This window comes from Phaseolus vulgaris, chromosome 3 (assembly GCF_051622355.1).
Source record: "Phaseolus vulgaris cultivar YP4 chromosome 3, ASM5162235v1, whole genome shotgun sequence".
Classification (NCBI taxonomy): Eukaryota; Viridiplantae; Streptophyta; class Magnoliopsida; order Fabales; family Fabaceae; genus Phaseolus; species Phaseolus vulgaris.
Genome location: NC_143500.1, coordinates 5,032,014 through 5,055,882, shown reverse-complemented (window position 1 = coordinate 5,055,882; position 23,869 = coordinate 5,032,014). Strand labels below are relative to the sequence as shown.

At 33.2% G+C, this 23,869-nt stretch overlaps 1 protein-coding gene across 9 annotated transcripts; it reads right to left on the bottom strand.

Moving 5' to 3' along the window:
- Nucleotides 1–4,069: 4,069 nt before the first annotated feature.
- Nucleotides 4,070–23,869, bottom strand: LOC137806267 (DExH-box ATP-dependent RNA helicase DExH5, mitochondrial). Of its 9 annotated transcripts, none has more exons than XM_090300535.1 (20): nt 23,787–23,869; nt 23,623–23,697; nt 23,325–23,470; nt 23,061–23,148; nt 22,650–22,895; nt 21,099–21,194; nt 16,691–16,879; nt 16,414–16,573; nt 16,192–16,322; nt 11,422–11,589; nt 11,072–11,309; nt 10,335–10,529; nt 8,236–8,439; nt 7,956–8,025; nt 7,720–7,868; nt 6,434–6,739; nt 6,263–6,322; nt 5,980–6,132; nt 5,740–5,850; nt 4,070–4,975 (listed from the first exon to the last, which is right to left on the bottom strand). In XM_090300535.1, exons 10-20 carry the CDS (start codon nt 11,502–11,504, stop codon nt 4,523–4,525), a joined length of 2,022 nt encoding a protein of 673 aa, XP_090156661.1. In that variant the 5' UTR covers nt 11,505–11,589; nt 16,192–16,322; nt 16,414–16,573; nt 16,691–16,879; nt 21,099–21,194; nt 22,650–22,895; nt 23,061–23,148; nt 23,325–23,470; nt 23,623–23,697; nt 23,787–23,869; the 3' UTR covers nt 4,070–4,522. The 9 variants fall into 9 exon arrangements, with proteins under 9 accessions (XP_090156661.1, XP_068462381.1, XP_068462379.1 ...); XM_068606280.2 differs by having other exon boundaries at nt 11,072–11,344; nt 23,787–23,842; XM_068606278.2 differs by having other exon boundaries at nt 11,072–11,344; nt 23,584–23,697; nt 23,787–23,837.

Below are 23,869 nucleotides of genomic sequence, written 5' to 3'. Positions count from 1 at the left end.
ATCATTTAATTACAAATTTTATTTTTTATATAATATATTTATTTTTAAACCTATCACATCAAAAAATTATATACAACTTCAATAATTATTAAATTATCATTTTCCTAGAGAAATTAACACAAAAGTAAATAACAAATGAAATGTTCGATAAAATTTTCTCAAATAACATTACTTTCACTTTTATTTTCTCAACTAATACACTTTTATTTTTATTTCCTATCTAGTACCTTTTTATTTTTATTTTCCTATCTAGCACCCTTTTATTTTTATTTTTCTATCTAACACCGTTTCAAAAGTAAAAAAAAATGAATAAATTAAAAAGAATTGATAATTTTAATTTTAGATGCACTAAAAAAAACAAATGTATTGGTTGTGAAAAAATATTTTTAATATTTAAAATAGTTAGAAATATAATTATTGAAGAAAGAAATGAGTTTTTACAAACAAAAATAAAAATTAATAAATTAAAAATGTTTAGTTTAATTTTTTTTATAAGAATGAAGAAAATAAAAAAATAAACCCTAGAACAACATTAAAGTTTAATCTATAAACATAAAATTAATATTTATTTTTATTATTATTGATGATGTAATCATGTTAATTTCAAGTAAAAAATACAGGACATAATTATAAAAAAATCAAAGTCAATATTAATTAGTAATAGACACACAAATAATATTGAAGTGTTTGTCCTAAATACAAAATCCTAAAAAAAACTAATGTAAATACTACACTTAATGCTTGAAAATGAGAAGAAAAAAAATGTAAAAATAAATAAATATAACAACAATTTATAAAAACAAAAACAAAAATAATAATAACTAAAAACAGAAAAGATATAAAATAAATTACTTACGAATTTATCCGTATGTAATTGTGTGTAGACTTACATACGAATAAATTCGTACGTAATAGTGGGCAAATTACATACAGATAAATTCGTATGTAATAGTGGGCAGACTTACATACGGATAAATCCGTATGTAATAGTGGACAAACTTACATACGGATAAATCTGTATGTAACAATGTGTAGAATTACATACGAATAAATCCCTATGTAACTGTGTATAATGGGTCATCTATGGGCTTAGGCATACATTCCATTCTCGTGGTCAACTTAAACATCACATCTTAGTGACTCCTGCTAGGCCTAAAAAAATCAACATATATAATATTTATTTATTAAGAAGTGGACTTTTTAAAACTTGATATGATCTTATGAAACTAACTTATTAGGTGAGTTTTGCACCACTTATATACTATGAAACATTACTAGAAAATCATTAAATAAAAATCAATTTTAGATACAAAAAATAATCAATATTAGAAACTAAATAATTGGTAGTTAAAACCTTTGTAACTAATTAGATACCAATTTAGAAACTATTTATTTATCAATATTAGAAACTAATAAATTTTTTTAGTCTCTAATTTAGTCATTATAGTAACTAATTATTTTTTATTTCTAAAATTAATTTCTATTTAATGATTTCCTTATAATGATTGCATTCAAGTTTCAATCTACTTCTTCTTGCTTGTTCGCCCCTCCCTTCATCCATCCAAATATAGTGTTTTTTTGAACTCTATAAATAAAACCTCTGATTCACTCTTTCACACATCTAATATACTTTCATAAATCAATTTTAGAACGTTCATTTGAGATCTTTTTAAGCTATGTTAAAGTAGTGATTTCAATATGGTAAAAGGTTGTGTTGTGGTGTAGAAATACTCTTGTGTTGCTTTTGGTGTGATTGTTGACTTATTCCTCCCTTGAATTCGTCAATCTAGACCAACCTCCATGCAAATCCTTTGTGAGTTTGATCTTGCCATCTAGAACAAAGTGGTGAATATGAAGAATGGAAGGATCATGTTGATTTATTCGACCTTCAAATGATGCTTAGGGTGTAAATGCAAGAATGCCACAGAAGCTATAATAACATCAAGCTTTATCAACATTGTTCCTCAGGCAGAGTGTTTGCATATGGATCTATGCATCCAAGCATTACTAAGAAGACGAAGTTCTTTCACAAGTTTGATTGCCAACACACCTGCATGCCTTTCTCGATGTATAAAGGGAAGGAGAAGGCAAGAGGTTATGAAAATGAAGAAATCCCTCCCTGTCTTGCACAAAACTTCCCTATCAACTCAACATGCTTGGAAATGCTCAATCTATTTGATACAAAGCCAAACATTGGTCAATTAGTGATCTCTGGCAGATTTAATGCTTCTATGCATCGTCTGCTCATACCTTCAAAATGTCTCCTAAAGAGAAGTCTTTTGCTCATAGCCACATGTTGGCAAGCATCCCCTTTGTGAATCTGTTGTTTCCTCCATCACAAGCTCAATTATGCATAATGAAGAACTTGTAATTTTATGCTATTCAGACTCTACACACTTTCACCGTGGTCCTTCCCTCATGTTCATTCATTTTCTTTCCTGTAATAACAAGGCAAATGTCTATTCTCCTTAGTGAGAACTTACTTCTGAAGGCCATCTTAGAGAAAACGAGTGTAATGCTTCAACCAACACTAGAAGCTTACTTCTGAAGGCCATCTTAGAGAAAACTAGTGTAATGCTTCAACCAACACTAGAAGCTTGTGATCAAGCCTTTCGGGAAATCACCAAGTGAATAGCTATCACATTTCTACCAGGCCTCAGACCTAAGTCGCTGCTACCATTAACCTCTACAGGTTCAATGGTGCTAGTAGTGTCTACCCCTTATTGATGCTACTTAAAAAAGGAAGGAGAGAATTAGTAAGAAAGAGATTTCAAGGAGGAGAGACCTAGTTAGAGGGGAGTGTTTGAAGAAGTGTTGAAGATCTCCCAAAAGGAGGAATATCAAGCTAAGGGGGAGTAGAGCAAGAAGATCAGAGTTCGCAAGCTTAGGGGAGCTTTTAGTTTCCAGAATATTTTGTGTTGTTTTATTCTTTTGCTAAACTATAATAAACTTGATATGTAGTTTGAGTTCTTCATATTGGTTGAAAGTGATTCAATAGTGATTTGTCATCTAAATCCTCGGCCATGAAAATGTATATGACGTTATGAAATGGAATGATAATATTGTATTAATAATATGTGTATATGAAAATAGTTATTTGAGATTTGTTCGAGATATCATATATATAAATGGATGTAAACTTCATCAATAAATCAATTTTATAATATTGAATTATGTTTAAAGGTCACTTTGAGCGATGATATCAAAGCTTATCAATGTCTATCATAATGACATTAATTAGACATATCATGCCACCAATTATCGGACCTCGCTCTATTCCATTCATGATGTTCATGTAAGGAAATGTATTGGAGATCTCTTACCTTGACTAAAGAGATATTCAAATTATGATATAATTGGATTCAAACCTTATTTTACTAAGCTATTTTTCTGAAGTTGAATTAGTTTTATAGTATAAGAGAATTGTTGTTCATTACATTAACACATCCTAATGTATTGTGTAATGGTGTGATTGTAATTTGTACAACACGTGACTTTGCGGGAGAAGAAACAAGATTAAGAGAATCTTATTATTCGTCCTAGTATTTTTGTGTGTATATATATATATATATATATATATATATATATTTGTTATCCGACTTTTAAGAAGTTTTGGGCCATTACAAATTACACTTTTAGGCCTCTCAACCATCAATAATAAGGGACCAAAAGTTCAATTAAGTCATATCAGCATATTTGTTAGGCAACACATCAGCTACCACATTATCATTCAAAGTGACATCAACAAAATGTGTTAAATGGAAGATTGATGAAAGGACTAAAATCATACAAATTTGATACTTTGAATACTGAACTTGTGCAATTTTAACCTTGAATTGCCAAAAGTAAAAGAGTAATATATTGACAATCATACTTTTTTATACAACCACATTACAACTCTCAATATTATTATTTTAATTTTTTTATATCATTTAATTACAAATTTATTCTTTATTATATATATTTATATCTAAATCAATCACATCTCACAACTCTCATAGTTGTCAAACTATCATTTCTCAAAGTAAAATTAAGCCAATTAGAAGAGATTCTAATAAAACAAGAAACGTTTATGGGAGAATGTAATGCTTTCTATATAGACAGTGTGCATTAAATATATAAAGGAAATTACAGATTTTCTAAACAACAAAACAAAAGACAACTTATTGGTAAAATATGATACTTGATAATTTTTGTGCAGATAAATTCTCACAAATTTAACATATTATATTATTATACACCTCTAAATTTTCTCGGTGATGTAGGTAAAGGGTCCTAACAAGTGCATACATAAAGGTGCATTAGGCCCATGTTGCTGAGTGGCATAACAAAATTGCAATTGTCTATTCAAGACAATTGGTGGGTTGAGGAAGGAACTATGGGGATAAGCAGTTGAGAACAAAGCTGACCACGAGGACCCGAGAATGGTGCTCGCTGAAGATGCGGTGGTGTTTGTTTGTTAACAAGATTTGTGTTTGATCCATATTTTCATTCTATAAAGCTCATCTTCATGTTTCATTGCTCAATTATGATCTTTCTTACTTTTCTTCAGCAACATTGTCATGTGATTGGTATCCTCATTCCCTGTTTGTATTCTACCCATAAGCCACTGCAGTGCCTCAGCCGCAGCATCTTTTTCTGCATTCTTCTTGTTGCTATATGGTTGGCCCATTATCTGCACTCCATTAAACTCAACTGTAGCCCGAAACTCATTATTCTTCAATTGCTTAGTGGTGTAGAAGGGTGCACCATATCCAGCTCGTGTCAGCAATGTTTGAAGCTGACCTTTAGTATTATCACCCCCGGGTCCACTGTCTGTTCTTGAAACCAATGCTTGTTGCACTGCCATCATTGATGGTTTAAGGAGCTGGCAACTAAATACAAATCTTCCTTCACATTTGTCAGTGCAAATCAGCAACCGTATAGCAAATAAGAGCTCATGGAATGAGTGTATGCTCATCTGCGGGAATTGTAACTGCAAAAAATAATTTTAAATAGAAATTACAATCATTGCAGGTTGGTCCAACAAAAACCACCAAAAGAAGATGTTGCCACAGCGGCTGCCTTTTGAAGAAGTAGATATTTAATTAGGGTTTTATTTTTAATACCTCTTTCATTTTTTATATCAAATTTCAAGAAAATGTAGCTTAGGTAAAATGTCTATTTCTAAAATAAAATCAGTATAATTAATGATACTATTGCAATATAGGTTACCTCCGATAGGGTTTGAGACTTCCTATTCAAAGCATTCAAGTGTCGAATTACTCTCCCTCTAAGATTTATCTTGGGTTTTTCTTTTTTACATTCAAGACCGGGGGAATACATCAGTGCAGCTAGCTAGTCAAGAACTTTGTAGTGAAGCTCTCGATAAAATGAGAGAACAGTGACAGAGAAGTCACACTTGCAATGCCAGAAGTTTTTCCCTTCTCTTCTAGTTTCACATGGTATAGAACTTGATCACAATTTTATTATAACATGTAGATTTAACGTTTTTGTTTTTCATGACCGCTATGGTGGTGTTGGCGGTAGTACTAATGGTTTGTGGATGTGAAGAAAAATCAATTTTTTAGACTTTACTGAAGCAGGACAGGTTCCTGCTTGTTATAGGGTTCGGTATTACGGTATTATTTTAAAAATGACTTTCTCTTCTACCTTCAATGTTTTCTTTTTCCTCTTACAGTTGCATGACTCGAATATTAAGGTAAAGTTGGCAGAGGAATGAAACCAATTTGCACCTACTTTACTATGAATGAGTTTGTCAAGATCTTTCCTTATACTCTGGTACATGTCAGCAACAGCAGGTTTCACAAAAAACTCCAAATATCCTCCCGACATTTTCAAGTGACCATCCTGCAAGAAAGAAAGGAATTTCCGTAAATCAGCATAGGTTTAAAAACTAGAGGATAATTTGAAATCTTAACATTTTATAGACGATTAGACTAAACATGAGAACCATTAAAAGAATCAGAAGGAACTTACAGTATCACCTTTTGAGATGCTCCCACCAAAAAGAAGTACCACAGAATCAGGCACAGCTGTTGAGTCACGGAGAAATACAGAGTTCACTTTTATCTTCTCATTAAAAACTAGCCATGGATATGGAATTATAGTTTCCCGGGCATTCACTGAATTCTAGTAAAATAAAACAAACATTGAATCAGGATCAAAACAACAAACAAAACTCAAAAGATAGCACATAAAACTTAAGTATTTATTCAGTTTTAATGCCAGAAGTAAATTATAATGATTTGAATGGACTAACCGAATGTAGGAGCACTTTGCCATCCTCCATTGTTTTCAGAGAAAATGAATTATCCTTATGCTGCAAATGAAATTGCACCATACGCATGACAAAAGTATGGACTAAATACAGTATAGACACCAGAAAATCTACAATAAACATATAACATTTATGAAGTGTTGAAGAACATACCACAACCGAGCAGATTCCAGGATATAGGCCATAGCAAATAGCTGCTCGAATGAGATACATATCATAGCTCCATGCATTGCAACTGGTCATGTTTCTATCAACTAATCCAATATCTTTGAGCAGGGATAAGAATTCCACACGAAGGGCATCAATAACTTTCATGGATTGTGGAGAAAGAAAATTTTTCCAGCAGTAATCATGCTCAGCATTGTCTATCTCGGCATCCTTCCAGCTATCATAGGCCCTCACAATGGCAAGATGATCACTGTAATCATGGGAAAACTGAGACTTTGCTGCCTGTGCAAGCTGCAAGAAATAAATTTGATAAATCAAATAACAAGGGCTCAAAATTCAGAGTATGTTTATCAAGTATGATCTTCATCAAGTCTGATAAATCAAATAACAAAGGGTCATCAAGTATGATCTTCATCCAGAGTCCTTCATACACATTTGAGCAAGGGCTCAAAATTCAGCCTTTGCACTAATGCGGGATATTCTATCCTGTTTTTTGCTTCTCCAAGTCACTAGACTTTCTCCTAGAAACATATAGTACCCAGATTTTTATTTACTGTCAGTAACAAGACCTGCATAGTTTGCATCACTATATATCTTCAGGGTCAAAATATCTTTTTCCTGAAGAATATCCCCCTTTCCTAGGCTTGAATTCAATTCAAGTATTGGAGATTTTTGTCAATTACTTGCATGTGTCTTTCTCTTGGATCATGCATAAACTAACTTACCACACTATTTGCATGAGCAATGTTTGGTCTGGTGTGTGATATTTAAATAAGTTCTCTTATCAATCTTTGATATTGGATTTTTTTCTACAGGAGATCTCTCTTCACTTCGAATTCTATGATTCTACTCAATAGGAACTTGAGGTTCTACAACCCAGCTTACCTGTTTTTCAGAAGATCAAGTACACATTTTCTTTGGGATAAGAAAATCCCCCCTTTTGGAATATAAGCAACATCTATTTTTAAGAAATACTTAAGTTTTACCAGGTCTTTCATTTTAAAGTTGGCCACCACTTTTTCCTTTAAAGCCAATTTCTCCATTTCATCATTGCCATAATCATGTCATGTCATTCACACTTCTTCTAAAGCTCCATGAAGAAAGACATTCTTCACATCTAATTAGTGTAATTCTCATCCAAAATACATAAAAAAAACAACATTTGCAAGACCTTGTCTTTTTTATCTGACAGTAAATATCACCAGACAACTTACATCATTTCAACACCCAAATCTAAAAATTCTAGGTCATTAAAATAGAAAAAAACTTACATCTTTTTTATCCAAAGGTGTTAGAAAAGGATCTCTAACACTAAGGCCAGCAACAATAGTTAATATAGGATCCAGGCAATTGAAGATAACACCAAATATCAACATCTTGCCAAGTTTGGGTTCCATTGGAAGCACTGTCAACTGGCGCCCTGACAATTGATAAACCAACTGAAACTATAATTTAAAGGAAAATAATTAGTTAGCAGATTTTTCATGCCTGATAATGGCCAACCAACCTAGAATAGTCAGATTCTCATTCTTATCCAGAGCTCCAATTGTTTTTAAATATTGAATTGCATTTTGTACCTATGAAAAAGAAGGGGAAACTACAGTGAGACACAAATTAAATACCAGTAATAAAAAACAAATAAATAAGTGAATATATTTCAAATATAACAAAAATACTGTGCTAAAAACAAATAAATAAGTGAATATATTTCAAATATAACAAAAATACTGTGCAAGAATTAGAGATAAAATTATAACACAAAATTAGAGCATTGAGTATATCATTACCGCAAGTATCTCGGGAGCCTGTAAAGCCCTAGACAAGAACTCAGATATACTTCCTAGTTTCAAACTTTTGATTTGCAGACAGAGAGATTGCAAGGGCATCCTCAAAATTTCAGGTAACTGATGCTCTTTGAAAGAATCATATACACATCTAGGATAGAGATGATAACATTCTCCAGGTTGAACACGACCAGCTCTTCCTTTTCTCTAGAAAAACAAAACGTTAAGTGGTGGTAGGACAGAATAAAATCTTTGAAAGGTCAAATGGTTAATTAGTAGGTAATTGCAGTTTTGAACCATGACCATTTGTTTGATTGCAGTTTTCTCATTAAAACATAAAAACCGGCACATTGCAAACCAAATATGATGATGACAATTTCCACCTAATCTGTAAGACTTAACAGTTATAGATCATATCGAGATAGCACTAGCAAATTATTCAATCCCAAAGCATAAGCTAAATATCACATAATTGTCGGAGAAAAAATATAGCTCAGCCTAAAAATTATCATTCAGATTATTGGTTCCAAAAGAACAAAAATCAAGGCTTAAATGTTTTTAATCACTCAAATTTGGGTCATTATTTTTTAGAATTGAAAATTCGTTTTTTATGTCCCTAAATTTCAGAATGTGTTTTTTGTCCTTTGGAAGTAACAACGTAATACTCGTTACTGGCGTGGCTATTAACATGCACGTCAAGAATGACACATAACAAAAATAATAATGTTAAAATTCACTTTATTAAATTTTGGCTAAATTTAATCCCTAAAATTTGAGTCATCTATCATTTTAGAAGTGGTTTTTATGTCCCTCAAATTTAAAAGTGATATTTTAGTTCTGCTAAGTTTAAACATGATTTTTTAGTTGTCTAATTTAAAAATAACTCACAAAGTTGTCATTAAAAAGTCTACATGCGTGGCTAACAATTTTAGAGAAACAATTGGTCACAATTTTAAACCTCCAATATCTAAATTATCAGATCATGTTTTAAGATAAGTTTGCGTATAATTTAAAACCCCCCCAACATCTAGTAAAGCAAAATGAAACAACTGTATACACAATTCTAGTCACAGGTAACCTTACTTTAATCTCAAAATAAAACTTTAGTGAAAACTTCATAAATGACAATGTGACAGAGTAATAAAGAAAGAAGATAAAAGAAAAACTACATTGTAATAGTAATACCAAACATCCAAGCAACAATAATTAGGAGAGGGGAAGAACGAGAAATAGAAGGGGAGAATTAAAGTGAGAGATATTTCAAAAACCATTTCGAATCATATTTCTCAAATTGTTCTAGTTACTCCAACAATAACGTCAATTTTGAAAACCAAAAAGTTAGAAGACTTAAAAAAACAATTTGAATTTTAGGGACTCCAAGAATCATTTAATTTGGAGGACTAGAAAATGACTTTCAAATTTGAGGGACTAAAATTATTTTAAATTTGAAAGACTGAAAATCACTTTCATCTTCGGGAAACTAAAATAAAATTTTACCCATATTTTAAGGACTAAAGGGATATTTTAGCCAAAGTTTTTAAGTGAATTCTAGGTCATTATTAGTTATGTCGTTAGCCTTTCTCTGTATTTGAATCTTATTCTAAAGTGGATTTTTTGTCTAACTTCACCTCAAAAAACTTTAGTTTAGTTATATCTTTAGTTGATATGAGATCACTAACAAATCTTTCCATACAAGTCTCTAACTAAATATTATACCCGCAATCCTGTAAACAAAAGTTATTCAAAACCAAAATTGTAATAGAAAAACCTGATGTACAGGTAGTCAAACATTAACCATATAATCATGTAACACAAATGTCATGTTTTCTGGTTCCTCCCCCATTCCAAAAAAAGAACTTCGACCAGCCCATATAGCTTTATGACTAAGCTAATGCAACAATTCCTACAAATATAAAACTCAGACAACTAAACTTATAAGAAAAAGTTTCCAAAAGTTTCTATTAAAAGTTAATTGAAATAAATGAACCCAGTATTATATATCAGACATCAGGAATAAAAAATGCTTTCAAGTTTCAAGTAATATAGAACATGTTAAATATAATGATTACTAACAATGACATAAAATTATAATATAAGCTTACTTGTTGAACTGAAACCTTAGAGATCCAAGTGGGAAGCAAACAACGTGTGTTATTCAGTGCATCATATGAAGATTCTTTTGCCTTCCCACAGTCGATGACAAAAACAATATCATTGATTGTGATACTCGTTTCAGCAATATTTGTTGCTAGCACTATTTTCCGTACTCCATCTTTAGGTTCTTCAAACATTAACCTCTGGGTATTCAATATATATAATGTTGTAAATAAGGATTATGGGATAGAAATATCCTAATATCTCCATAGTAATAAGGAAAAATATCCCTAAAATCTACACAATCATTTCAACAGATTTTTATTTCGTTTTTTAAGAGTGTGATTATTACAAATAGAGGAGTTGAGAATCTAATCATCATGATTGTGATTAATAGAATATTTCTTTTCTCTCTCTCATTGTTCAAGTTATAGTTTATCAAGAAATTACTTGTAAGCATGAGGGTAAACTACATAAGTACAAGTTTTTTCCTTTATTATCAGCACTATGCACACAATAATTTCTGTTATTAAATAAATATGATGCTTGGGGACAAAATCATTACGCTTATTTTCTTCAATGACAAAATTATATGTATTACGGCAGCAGAATGCCTAATAAATCTTGTATGCTGATGCTACAGCATTCTTTTCCTTTGATTAAAAAAGTGCCAAATAAATAATAATGCAGAAAATAAGTACAATTAGTGAGTAAACACTAGCAGTGTACAAAGACAAGCCATTACCTGCTCCAAACTGTCCATTGAGCCATGGCACATCAGCAACAAAACTCGGTTTGGATCACTCAAGACAGGATGTGTTAGGAGCTTCTCCTTCAGAGCATTTATATCATCCCATCCAATCATGAAAACCAAAATGGAACCTGGTCTTTCATCCTCACATATATTGCACAGAATATACTCTATGTGGTTAAAACCGATACAGTCAGGATTCCAACAAGATAAAGACTCCCTTGTTTGCAGACTGTAATAATTGAAATCAGCAGCTCTTAATACATCCTGATCATATTTTTCAGAAAGAACTTAATAAATACATGGCAAGGTTTGAGAACTGTATCTTTAGAATTTTTAAGTACCTCCACAGAAGAAGATAATTGGCTTTTCCTCTTTCTTGGCACCTGTTTGTCCATTTTCCAAATCCTTTCTTGACCATAGTCATCAAATTGATTTTCAGGAGTCAATCTGTAGCCCGACATTTCCAGAATATCCTCCAAAAAATGAGTTCTGACAGGATATGTAAAACCCTAAACCATCCCCGACCAATAAGAATGGGAAACTTTTAGTTTTTAGTCCAAAATAGTAATGTCGGTTGCATCAAATAAAAATAAAGTAGTACCTCCGGTCACATCAAATAATATTGCTCAGTTTAATAGAATTCAGAGAAAATAGAGAAATAAGACTAGGCTAAATCTGTAAATGATTTCACAAAATAGAGTACAGAGCAATAAGCTTTATATAGGTGTACAGTGTACACTGAGTGACTCAATGCTGAGTCACCATCTAACTGCCAAAACAAACTAACTTGTAACAGTATGTTATACTCTACTGCAATGTGTAAGCTGTCTTTGACAGCTCTCACTAGTTAGATAGAGCTCGTTACTAGTTTCCCTGCATAAATACTTTAATGTAACTGATCTATGCAACCAACTGATTTATTCATCAAAGCATGTAAATTTTCTCTCAAAATTCTCTCTGAACTATGTTACAGATTAGATGGAAGTGAAATTACAATTTAGTGTAAATGCACTGTCTCTAATAATGGAAACTTATCAAACACTGACTTTGTCACATGGTGCCAGAATTATAAGAGAGGGATTAGATGAAAATACTTGCATTCTGATCAAGAGTTGGAATGTGTTGAACCAATAGACTTGTGTTCAAAAATTTATCTCTGAAAAAGGAAATGTTGATCATGTCTACTTTTTAAATGAAGAATGGGATTGTCAGACAGGGAAACAATGCTAAGTTGTCACAAAGCAGGAGAGGCTTTGCAAAAGATACTTGTAGTTACATAAGAAGAGTTGGGATACCCCTTTTGTATCCCTCTTAATTTAATTTCATTATTTGCTGATAAAAAAAAAAGTTACGTAAGAAGAGACTGTGTTGGAGATCTCACATCAACTAGAGATGAAGACCCTTCATAGTATATAAATGAGTGAAAACCTCACCTTAAAGTCCACTTCTTAATATGATATCAGAGTTATTTAGAATTTATCATAACGAGAGTTTGTTGGACTTATCATGTCACCCGCTATTGGTCACTATCGGACCACCCATGAATATATAGTTCCACGCACGAATTTGAGGGTCTCGGCATGAGGGAAAGGTGTTGGAGATCCCACATCGACTAGAGACAATGACATTTTGAGTTAAGTTTAAAGTCCACTTCTTAATATCAATATTGATAATCTTTTGTTGTCGATCTTGAATGATGTTACTTTTCGGTCAAATAATCCAATTGATGTTAACCAAAATTCTTTTAAGTTCGACTACAATTATATAGGATGACATTGATCAAGATTATTTTAGAATGTTGACGGTTGGAGTTTTTTTACCGACTTTTTTATCAATATCAGTTGAAAATTTTCCCAATTGACATCGGTAAAAAATAATCCTAATTAATGTTGACTGAAAGTTTTCAAATTAACATTAGAAAAGAAATCATGGTAAATTATTGACAAAAAAACATCTTTGATGATAAAAAAAATCACTGCAAACATCGACAAAAAAATAATCACGACAACAACAATAGTCTCCCTAACATTGGTCGATAAAAGTCAACTAATATCGCATAATAAATAATAGTAGTCTACAAAAAAAAATCTAACAACTTAAATCAACCGAAAAGTAGTAATCCCAGTAGTGCCTCAGTCTTAGTCAAGCTAATAGCACCGTATGGGAAAAACATGAATTTGAAGATTTTCAAATTCATACTTTTAGGTAGAATTTAAAATTATCTAATTTTAAGAAATCCAATTACTCTAATGAAATTCTAGAATTTCAATTTCTTTTAAAATTCCTAATCCAAACAAAATATTGTCACAAAGCATTTGAAATACTCTAAAAAATTAATTACCCTCTTAAATTTCCCATCCCAATATAAGAGCGTGGAGAAGGAGATCGTGTCCCAACACCAAAGTGCATTGTTAGATATTTTTAGATATTATTGTCATCTTATAATGATATCTAGAGCATAGGGTTAGGGCACAATTTTTTTTCTAGTGAAACCATTTTTCACCGGAGTTTTCCAGTCGCCGCCCCACCGCCTCCTCGCAGTCGAAGTTGGAGTCGCCATCATTGTCGCCGCCTTCGTCGATGTTGTCGCCAATTGGCCAACGACTAGATCTAGTCTTGTCATATATGGCTTCTTCCACTCCCACTATGCTTGATCCATCTATTTATACTAATTATGTCAATGTTCATCTATGCAAAGGGCGTCATAAGTGTGATCATTGTGTCAAAATTAGCCACAAAAGTGACAAGTGTTATGCCTTACATGGTCGTCCTCCTAGATCTGTTGTAGTTGCCTAAATTGCTCTTGTGCAACCTTCTACTGTGGACTCTACTTCATTTGATACCCCAAGCTAGCATACTACTTTTAATGAATTTCTTAAATGGTATGAGGATTTTCATAACTTTTGTTGGCCTCACTCACTCTAATTCTATTGGTCATTGGGTTCTCTAGCTGCCACAAATCAAATTACTAGTAATAAATATTTTCTCTTTTTGCCTACCTTTGGTTATTTACCATTTGTTACCATGACCAATGGCTCTAAGGTCTCATCCCAGGGTGTTGGTACTATTCATCTCCTTCCTTCCTTGTCTATTGATAATGATTTTTATGTTCTTGGGTCTCCCTTCAACTTATTATCCATTAGTAGTCTAACTCGTTCGCTTGATTGTGTTATTTTTACCAAAGATTTTGTTTGTTTACAAGACCAGAGTTAGGCTACACTTTTAGTTGCAATAAAAAAGGATGTTGAATGTCATCAGTAAAAATATTTTGGGCCTTTCATAAAGGACAATCTGTCTTAAAGGATCTGAATATCTCCAAGACATCTTGTTCAACTAATTGCCATAAAAAAACACATTACTGGAAGTCAAGTTTTTTCCGTTAAGATTTATTTTTAGTGGGGATAGCATTGGCTTACTTCTACAAATGATCATGGTATCCTTAACCAAAGAGTCATAACGCAACGGAAGCATACAAAGACAACTAGTTCAGTAATTCTTCTGATTGATTTTTGTAGTGGTGATTGATAACCTTCGCAAGTTGAAAGGATCTAGATCAACTCAAGAGGTGTTGGAGGAGAGAAACTCCATGGTTTTTGAAGAATTAATGGTGGAAGCATGCAACCATGCAGAAACCTATTTTGTTTTTATTAGTTTCAACGTACCATACAATTATATTAACCAACATCAAAGGAGGTCATAGTATGACCGTCATACAACTTCAATGTCCCCCATCAAATAAAAAAAATAAAACAAAAACAAAAATTCATAAATCCATGCAACACAACAGTAGACTTCTTACTTGGTTTAAAATGTGCCTCCAAATGCTAGCTGGAAAGTGAAAATTCTCAGTTTGGTTCAGTTTAAGAGTGACCCCAACGCTTGCGGATTCCAAACCTCTAGTGGTCGTGGCAATTTCTGTGTTTATGTGAGTTATGGTGTGGAGTTTATTGTGTAAGGATGTTTGATGCATGCAGCCAAGAGTGAAGTCACGGGACGTACAAAATCATTGAAAAGAGGCTATGGTGTAAGACTGGATGGACAAGAGGTAGAGATTTGATGTATCATCACTTTAAATTTTATTTAAAATGTTTTTTAATTTTCTTATGACTGTGCTAACATAAAATAATGCATAAGTTCTTACTTGGGCACTACTCTTTGTCTTTTTGTGAACCAAATATTGTAATGCCAAATTTGATTAAAAAGTGCACCGTGCAACCCTGGTGCAATTTTTCATTTGTGATGAATAAGACAAAAGACACAACATGCACATAAATTCACATATTCATGAAGGGACAAAATGGTCATCTCACTCCCATACACTATTTTTCCACGCAAATCTTCTCAACCCTCACTTTCTTTCCTCACAAATCAGTTCTAATCACCCTAAACAAACTGCTACAATACAGTGTGTTTCTCAGCCCACAAATCACCCTAAACAAACATAGCATTAAGCTCCTCTCCTCTCTCTTCAACAGGCTCTTCGTCATCCTTATTTATATAGTAGGAGTGGTAGAAAAGGAAGGAACAGGACAAATAGAAGCTTGTGTCCTCTATTAATATTTTTTGGCTACCTCTTCTTTGTCATTAGCTTAAATGCAATAATGAGACGACTAAAGGTTCTCTTGTGTTTCTGGTTGTACGGGTGCTTTTAGAGGTAATCATGCTTCCATTTTGGGTTGTTTCTCTTCAAATATTGGTGTTCATAATGTTTATATGCTGAAGTGCTAGGTGTGATTCTAGCTATGGAAGTTGCTATCTCCAAAGGTTGGACTAATCTTTGAATTGAGTGTGATTCTCAACTTGTTATTCAAGCTTGGACTAATACTTCTATTATTCTTTGGGATCTTCGTAGTAGATGGTTGAATTGTTTTGTAAATAGTAATACTGTGTATTCATTTTTCACATATTTTTAAAGAGAGTAATCATTATGTTGAAAAACTTCTTGAGTTGGACACTAGATCTCATGTTATACTTGGGACAATTTTCTAGTATCAGCCTTCATTTGTCCTGAGTTTTTCAGGGATAGATTTGATTTGCCCTTTATAGGGTTAGGGATTAGTGGGTCAAGTTTGACAACATAAACAAGCTGTCATTCATTTTATTTAACATACCGGAATCTTCATAGTTGAAGCACTATTAAAATATGAAGAGAAGAGCTCGGCATCAAGGGTAGCACTCATTAAAATCAGTTTCAGTTCTGGTTTGCAAGCTAGAAGATCTTTAAGGACAACAAGCAGAAAATCTGTCACAAAGAAAAAAATAAATTGCAATAGCATTTATCATAAAAAATCTTCCAAAAACCCAAAAATATACAATCAAGTTCAGAAATATACCTTCATTAATCCCACGCTCATGAATTTCGTCAACAATAATATGAGTTATGCCTTTTAAGTTTTTATCATCTAGTAATCTTCTTAATAAGATGCCTGTGGTGCAAAAGAGAACATGGGTATCTCTCCCTCGCATGCCTTCAAGTCTAACTTTATATCCAACCTTTCACAAAAGAAGTCAAAGAAAGGATAGATGGAAACTCTAAATTCCAACATACTAAATAAAGAAAATGATTACATTGAAACAGTTATTAAAAGTAATTGTCTTTGTAAAACTCACGGTTTCACCCAATTTCTCTCCTCTTTCAGAGGCAACTCTTTCAGAAACAGAAATTGCTGCAATGCGTCTTGGTTGTGTGCAAATAATATTACACACAGCTCCACGAAGTAATTCTATCTCAGATTCTAGGATAAACTGTGGAACTTGTGTTGTCTTTCCACAACCTGTTTCACCCGAAATGATAAGTACCTGAAAAGTATGTAAATAATAATTAAAATTGTATTTGAGAAGCCAAGTATTAAAAAGATTCAAATTAATACTACAAAGCACGTTCTACTTTTCAATGATATAATTATCAAGTTAGATGGAATATGTGACTCGTTGAAGCATCTTGAGGTATACATCTAACATTCACTCAACAACTTTATAAAGATTGTTTAACACACTGACCATAAGAAAACAGATTTCAACAAAGAAAAACGTTAGAAGTAATGTAAACATTAGAAATAACACAGACATTTGCAAAGGATAAATGTTTACTTACATATAAATGAATAAGACGATAAATAAATATTTGTTTAGTATATATATTATACTACAATTAAAATTCGTAAGACTATCTAACTTTTAGTCTTTTATCATTTCAATTAGATTTAGTTTGGTCCTTATCTTTTAAAAAGTTCAATTAGTCTTTGACAATGTTAAAGCAGTATTATCAATATTGGAAAACGGAAAATATCAGGGATCCCGCAAATCCTTTATAAAGTTATAACGGAAACCATAACATGTTATAATGGATGCATTGCGATCAAAAGAAATTTAATATATACATATAGATAATTTTAAAAAATACAAAAATATAACTGTAATACAATTTATTTGAGGGTTTTGCTGCAGCTTTTTAAATTATTAGGGTTCCACACACACCACTCTAAGTCATGGGTATTGGCTGCTGTGTATAGGATATTATAATATTTCAATTGCACGGGTATGGTATGGCCCAATTCATTTTAGGGTTTTGTTCCATCTTTTTTCAAATTATCGGGGTTCCACACACACCACTCTAAGCCATGGGTACTGGCTGCTGTGTATAGGATATTATAACATTTCAATTGCACTGGGTACGGCATTGCCCAATTCATTTCAGGGTTTTATTGCATCTTTTTTAAATTATTAGGGTTTCACACACACCACTTTAAGTCATAAGGCCGCCACACTCTAAGTCATGGAGTCGTCACATAGCTAATCAAACATGGAGCTTAGGATTTCTGCCACGTCGCCGCACACACCATCATCACATTTTGCATTGCCTCCTATTCTCCTCCTTTTTCGCTATCTCCGTTTACCGCTAGCATAATGATACTTTCATTAGTACGAGTGTTGTTAATAATTTTAACATAATAGAGGTTAAAAACTGTTGTTTTGTAGACTACTTTGGCATGCATAATTAACATAGTGACAGTTTTTAACCGCAATTGTAATATTTAAAAATTAAAAGACCCTCTATCCCTTTTACTTTCCTTTTTCCATCAATCTTGTAACCATCTTCCTTTTCTTCAAAATCATCAATTCCTTTACCATGTTATCCCCACTAACATTTTCTTAGAGATTCCATATATGACTAGTGATATAACTAAATTATAATATATAAATGGGTGTAAACCTCACCTTACAAGTTGGTTTTGTGAGGTTAAGTTAGGCATAAAATCTAGTTTCTAAGATGGCATTAGAGTTTACCCTATTGAAGTTTGTTGGGTCTATGGTACCACCCACTATCAAATCACTCACAAATATCAAGTCCCATACTCAAGATCTCTAGTCCTTGATGTGAATGGGTGTGTTGGAGATCTCACATCGACTAGAGATATAGTCAAACTATAGTCTATAAGTGGGTGCAAACCTCACCTTAGAAGTTGGTTTTGTGAGGTTGAGTTAGGCTTAATATTCTCAATAATAACATGAGAAATTTTAGGACGAGAAATGGAAGAAAATAAGGAAGCATTAACAAAAATGTGATTGAAAGCACCTAAGTCAATTATCCATGGACATTCGAGAGATGCAACCTTTTGACAAACTAGTGAAAGGTTGTGCTTGGCTAGCGAACTTCAAATCGAAGAAACAAGGGTCAAAAAAAGGACAAACAGCGAACCTTGTAGACGCTTAGTTGTTTTGTTGACAGGAAGGTGGCACGTGACCTTCACGCGCCGAGCTGCAGCGATGGAGCTGACACGCTACGGATGGCGGAGAATTAGGGGACGTGACCAAATGGGTTGGACGTTGCATGGCAAGACGCATTTGATGGTCGTTGGAGAAAAAAGTAGCCGACAGCAGCAATCGACAACAAAATGCAATGTATTCATTGTATCTCAATGAGATTAACCAAATTAAGTGTTCGTTGTACAAAAACAAAGACTAGGGAGAGACAACGGCGAACAACCACAAAACTAGCAGATTGGGATCGACCCGCATTGATACCAACTTAAGACTGAAAATATGATAAAAAGAGCTTAGGTGATTGATTATCTCTCAACTATTCTTTGTTATTCATAGAGGAAAATTACATCAAGAACACCAAAAGGTACAAGAAAAAGGCTATATCTAGGTACTTAATGCTAATAAGTGAACAACTCATAGGTAAAACATATAGCATCTTTCCAATAGAACTACTTTCTACCTATATTTAATACCTATTATAACAATTACTAATATTAAACAATCACAAATATTAAATTATTACTAATTTATCATAGTTCTATAAATTTTAATAGATTAAAATATAATTAAATATATTTTTAAATTGTAATTTCTTACTATAAAAAATAAGCATAGTAAATTGTAAAGGAAATTAGTTACATGGTTAACAACTACTAATAAAATATGATAATTGAATAAAATATTCTTAAAAATAATTATTAATAATTTATTACATTATTATATTTTATTTATTTATTAAAATAAATTACAATGACACTCTTAAAATTGAGTAACAATGAGACATCTATTAGGTAGGGGTGGAAGAGGGTGGTGTACGGAAATGGAGGTTGCAAATTAGAAGGGAGGGGGTGCAAGTAATTGAGTGGTGGTGGTGGTGGTGGTAATGAGAGGTGAGAGGTGAACATTGCATGGTTTGGCATCTTTTAATTTGGCTTCGATAAGCTTGGCTAGGCCAATGGCATGAGAAATGGAGATTGGGCATTGTATGACGAGTTCACATATGATATCCAAAATGAGCCTAGAAGGAAACAATTTAGGATGGCATCGTGGGTATACCCAAGACTCTTTTGCAAAAATTTCAAACGATGCCTAGAAATCAGCCATTGAGTCGTACTAGTGAAGTTTGAAGAGTGATGCTAGGTGGTTTTTGTAAGACAAACCAAATATGAATTTATATTACCCTAGTGAAGGAATTACATTGACTAAATTGACACAACACTCACATGTAAAAGGAAGCCATGTGGATACATTGGTCAAGGGAAACTTAGTAGAGGGAAAAGAACTAATCTACTAGAAATAACTAGTCTAAGGGTTTAGTATTATCAAAGGTGGCCAGTTGCAGTTTAGGGGCTCATAGTGATGCAAGGTTGGGATGGGAAAGTTGGTTGGTAAAGGGTATTAGGGAATTCTGGGAGGGTTGGGTTATATGACAGGGTAGGATTAGGGATAGGAGACAAAGAGGGTTAGGAGAAGACACTGGAAGTCATGGTTTGGCCAAAACCAAAGGAATAAGGCATACCATAAGAGGGGTTAACAATAGTAAGGGGTTGGGTGGTGTGGCTCAACAAGAGACTGAGATAACCCAAATTTGAAAGGTGTCAGGCTTGAAGAGGAGATGGGATTTGTGCTAATAGTGGAAATATTAGGGATATAGAAGAGACCTAATCTATGACAGCATTCATGCTACCACAGATATTGTCATGTGGTGCATCCATTGATTGTTATTAATGATTGATGACGAGTATCTTGAGTCTCCATGTGAGCTTGCATAGCGTAAAGCAACTCATGGATGGCTTTGAGAGAGTTATTGGTGTCTATGGAAGGGTTTTGTGGAGGCATGTGTACAATTGATGAAAGCACCAATGTGTTAGGTTAAAGCTACCACTACTCTAAAATAACAGAAGACAATAAAAGAATAGAAAACTTCATTTCTCATTGCCCTGTTTTCTGGTGAAGGTAGTGTATAAGGCAGGATTGCAGTAAAATCCCACAAAAGGTCCACAAGCAATAATAAACATAAAATAATAAAAACTAAATGTGATTGTGCATCCATTTTGACCTTCAGGTTTGGCATTTGTTGGACCTTATAACACTCATAATAAAAGAAAATAAGGTAAAAAAAATCTGTACACACAAAAACAGATTTAAAAATCAAATACAAACAAATTAGCATGATGAAAGTAAGAGGGGCTTCCAATATCTATAAGGTGTAGTTAGTCACTAAGCATTAACAAAATATATTATTTCAACAAACCTGATTCCTTGATATGGCTGATAATATGGCTTCCTTCTCTTTATAAGCAGGTAGACTGCTACGAAATTCCAGAATTTTTCTTCCATCTGGAGATTCCTGAAATGGAAAGATAAGACATTAAAATTAAAACTTTTTCTCTTGTACAACTTGTACAGATAATGGTAAAGGACAGTTAACTGAAGCATACACAAACAGTACTTTTGTTTCCTGGATAAAATACAGAAATTAATGACCGCCACCAAGGCATTTTTTTTAACTCATTACAACCAAAATTAAGCTCAACCTTGGGCGCAAGATTCCTAGCAATTACAGGTTGCCTCAAAGAGAAAGTAAACTAGAATCGGATAAGCACAAATTTTATAAATTCTAATAAAGAAATAGAATTGCCCAAAAGCTTAGACTCAACCTCAATGAAAACTAGCAACCAGACTTCAAATATGCTACTCCACAACCGATTTGATAAAAAAAAATTCATAGCTACCATTACATAGTTATGATTAAGACTTCTGTTGAAAAATAAAATTAATTTGTTATGTTGGATCTCCATTCCATCCTATTGTTCTTGTCAACTACTAAGAATATTATATTTTGACTTTCTAACCAGGTTTTGATAAATTAAAAATTTGACTTAACTGCACTTTTAGTCTCTTTAAGTATCACAATTACATGATTTTGGTCCTGCATATTCAAATTATGCAAATTGGCTCTTTCAAGCATTGTTCTGTAATAGTGCGATTTCAGTCTTTCCTTTGTCATTCTATTAAGTATTAACTGATTTTGATGATGTGATAAGGATGTTGGCATGTTTCCTAACACAATGTTGTCATGCCTTAATTTCAATCTTGGTTCCTAAACAGTTATGATACTGGAGGGACCAAAAGTGTAATTCAGCTGTCAGCATATATGTTAGCCAACATGTCAACTGCCATGTCATCATCTAGTGCTACTTCAGAAAATTCTGTAAAATACTTAACGAAAAACTGATGGAGAGACCAAAATTGCACAATTGTGATAATTGGAGGGCCTAATTTGTTCAAGTAGAACCTAGGAGACCAAAATTGTACAATTATGATACGATATCTAAGGGACTAAAATGCAATTAGGCCTAAAAATTTTAATAACCTTGTTTCAACACCACATAAAAATTTTGATCATCTCCTAAGACATTTTATCCCATCTTCAAAAAACGACATCATACCTCTCCATGGACCTTCTTTTATCATATATCCTAGCACTACAACAAATGGCAATAATACCAACCCCACAACATGGAGCAAATGCACATAGAAATCTTAAAACTATCATGGGAAGAGCTCTATTTATTTTATCCACTTACAACCCAGAAAGACACTTTTAAACATCTTACAAGGAATGCAGAAGATTAGGGACAAGGTTTGTATAACCATCGTACACAAACAGACTTAGAAGCTGCCAAAAAAATGCTTAAAATCTGAATTATGAAGAAAACATAAAGAAATAAAATAAAATATGAATATAAAGTCTATCTGGAAAGGAGAATAAGGCCACAATTTTGTATTCAGTGAAGATGACCTGCCAAACTCTTTGCTGATCACGCATTTCTGAACTTCTCTGACAGAGAATTCTCTCCACTACAGCCCTACTGGATGATAGTGACTGAGGTGGCTCAAAAAACCCTTCATCTGTACCAATACTACCGCTGTCGCGTGGTCTAGCACACCACAAATCTGAAAAGCTTTCCTTCCTTCTTGACTTTTGGGTTAGGTATTCTTGAAGATATCCATCAACTTGCCTTAACACAGTAGTAGGTAGGTTCACCTGCCAATTCATGAAGCTTTACTAAAGTGTCTCAAAGACAGAGCTCGTAAGTTTTCCAGTGAAATAAAATTAGCAGTACGAAACTTTATCTAAACCAATCAATGCTTATCATCCACAAAATGATTCAGAAAAGTCAACAGCACATGACGTAACAAGTCAACATACCTCCCTAAGGGGACGTTTATCGTCCAAATCATATCTGTAATTTGGAAGAGGGACTTTGCTGACAACAACAACCTTCGCATACATATGGCTGCCATATATAAATGCAGTTAAGAATTATAACTCTGAGAATTCAGGGTAAGACTTCTAAGAGAGAAAAATAACAAGAAAAAAATGACGATGACTTAAAATTCTAACTTCTGAATAGGCTAATAATTTCAATTAAACAAAAGCTCGTTACCATGAGAATAGGAATAGGAAAAATACCTATACAACCCCATGTTGCTGGCCAAAGCCTCTATTCGCTGAAAATCACGGCGATCCTTTTTCTCCCTTGAGATCAACTCTTGCTTACTCTGATCATTCAAAAGCATGCTTAATTTCTGCTTCCAATCCTCGCTGAGTAAATCACTCTGAAAAGCAAATTATTAATACAAAACCACACGAACGTTGAATGCAACTTTACAAGCACACTCTGAGCAAGCCAACTACAGATGAAAGAGCATTGCATTGGAAGTAATCTTACTGGTAGTGAAGAAGTTCCAAATTCAGCATCGCAATTTACCTCGTTGTCGGCATCGGCAACATGAACGGGAAGAGGCGAATCCATGGCGAGAAATGGAATGCGAAGGGACATGCACTGCAAGGAAAGCCCCAGTTTGAGAAAATAAATTAACGGTTAGTGAAAATAAAAAACAATTTCTATCTACATTCTACTAAATCCACCACCCCATTTTAGGACGTTGGTCTCTGCTGAAAATCTGTACTTTGATGGATCACATCACTGTTTTGGTAGATATTTCTGGGCCCGT

Excerpts from the sequence above, each read along its gene's own strand:
- LOC137806267 (XM_068606278.2), bottom strand. The coding sequence starts at position 23,694 with ATGTCCCTTCGCATTCCATTTCTCGCCATGGATTCGCCTCTTCCCGTT. Across the intron at positions 8,026-8,235 it reads AGGCTCCCGAGATACTTGCG|GTACAAAATGCAATTCAATA; the intron begins GTAATGATATAC and ends TCTTTTTCATAG. Across the intron at positions 6,740-7,719 it reads CACCTTTGGATAAAAAAGAT|CTTGCACAGGCAGCAAAGTC; the intron begins GTAAGTTTTTTT and ends TATTTCTTGCAG.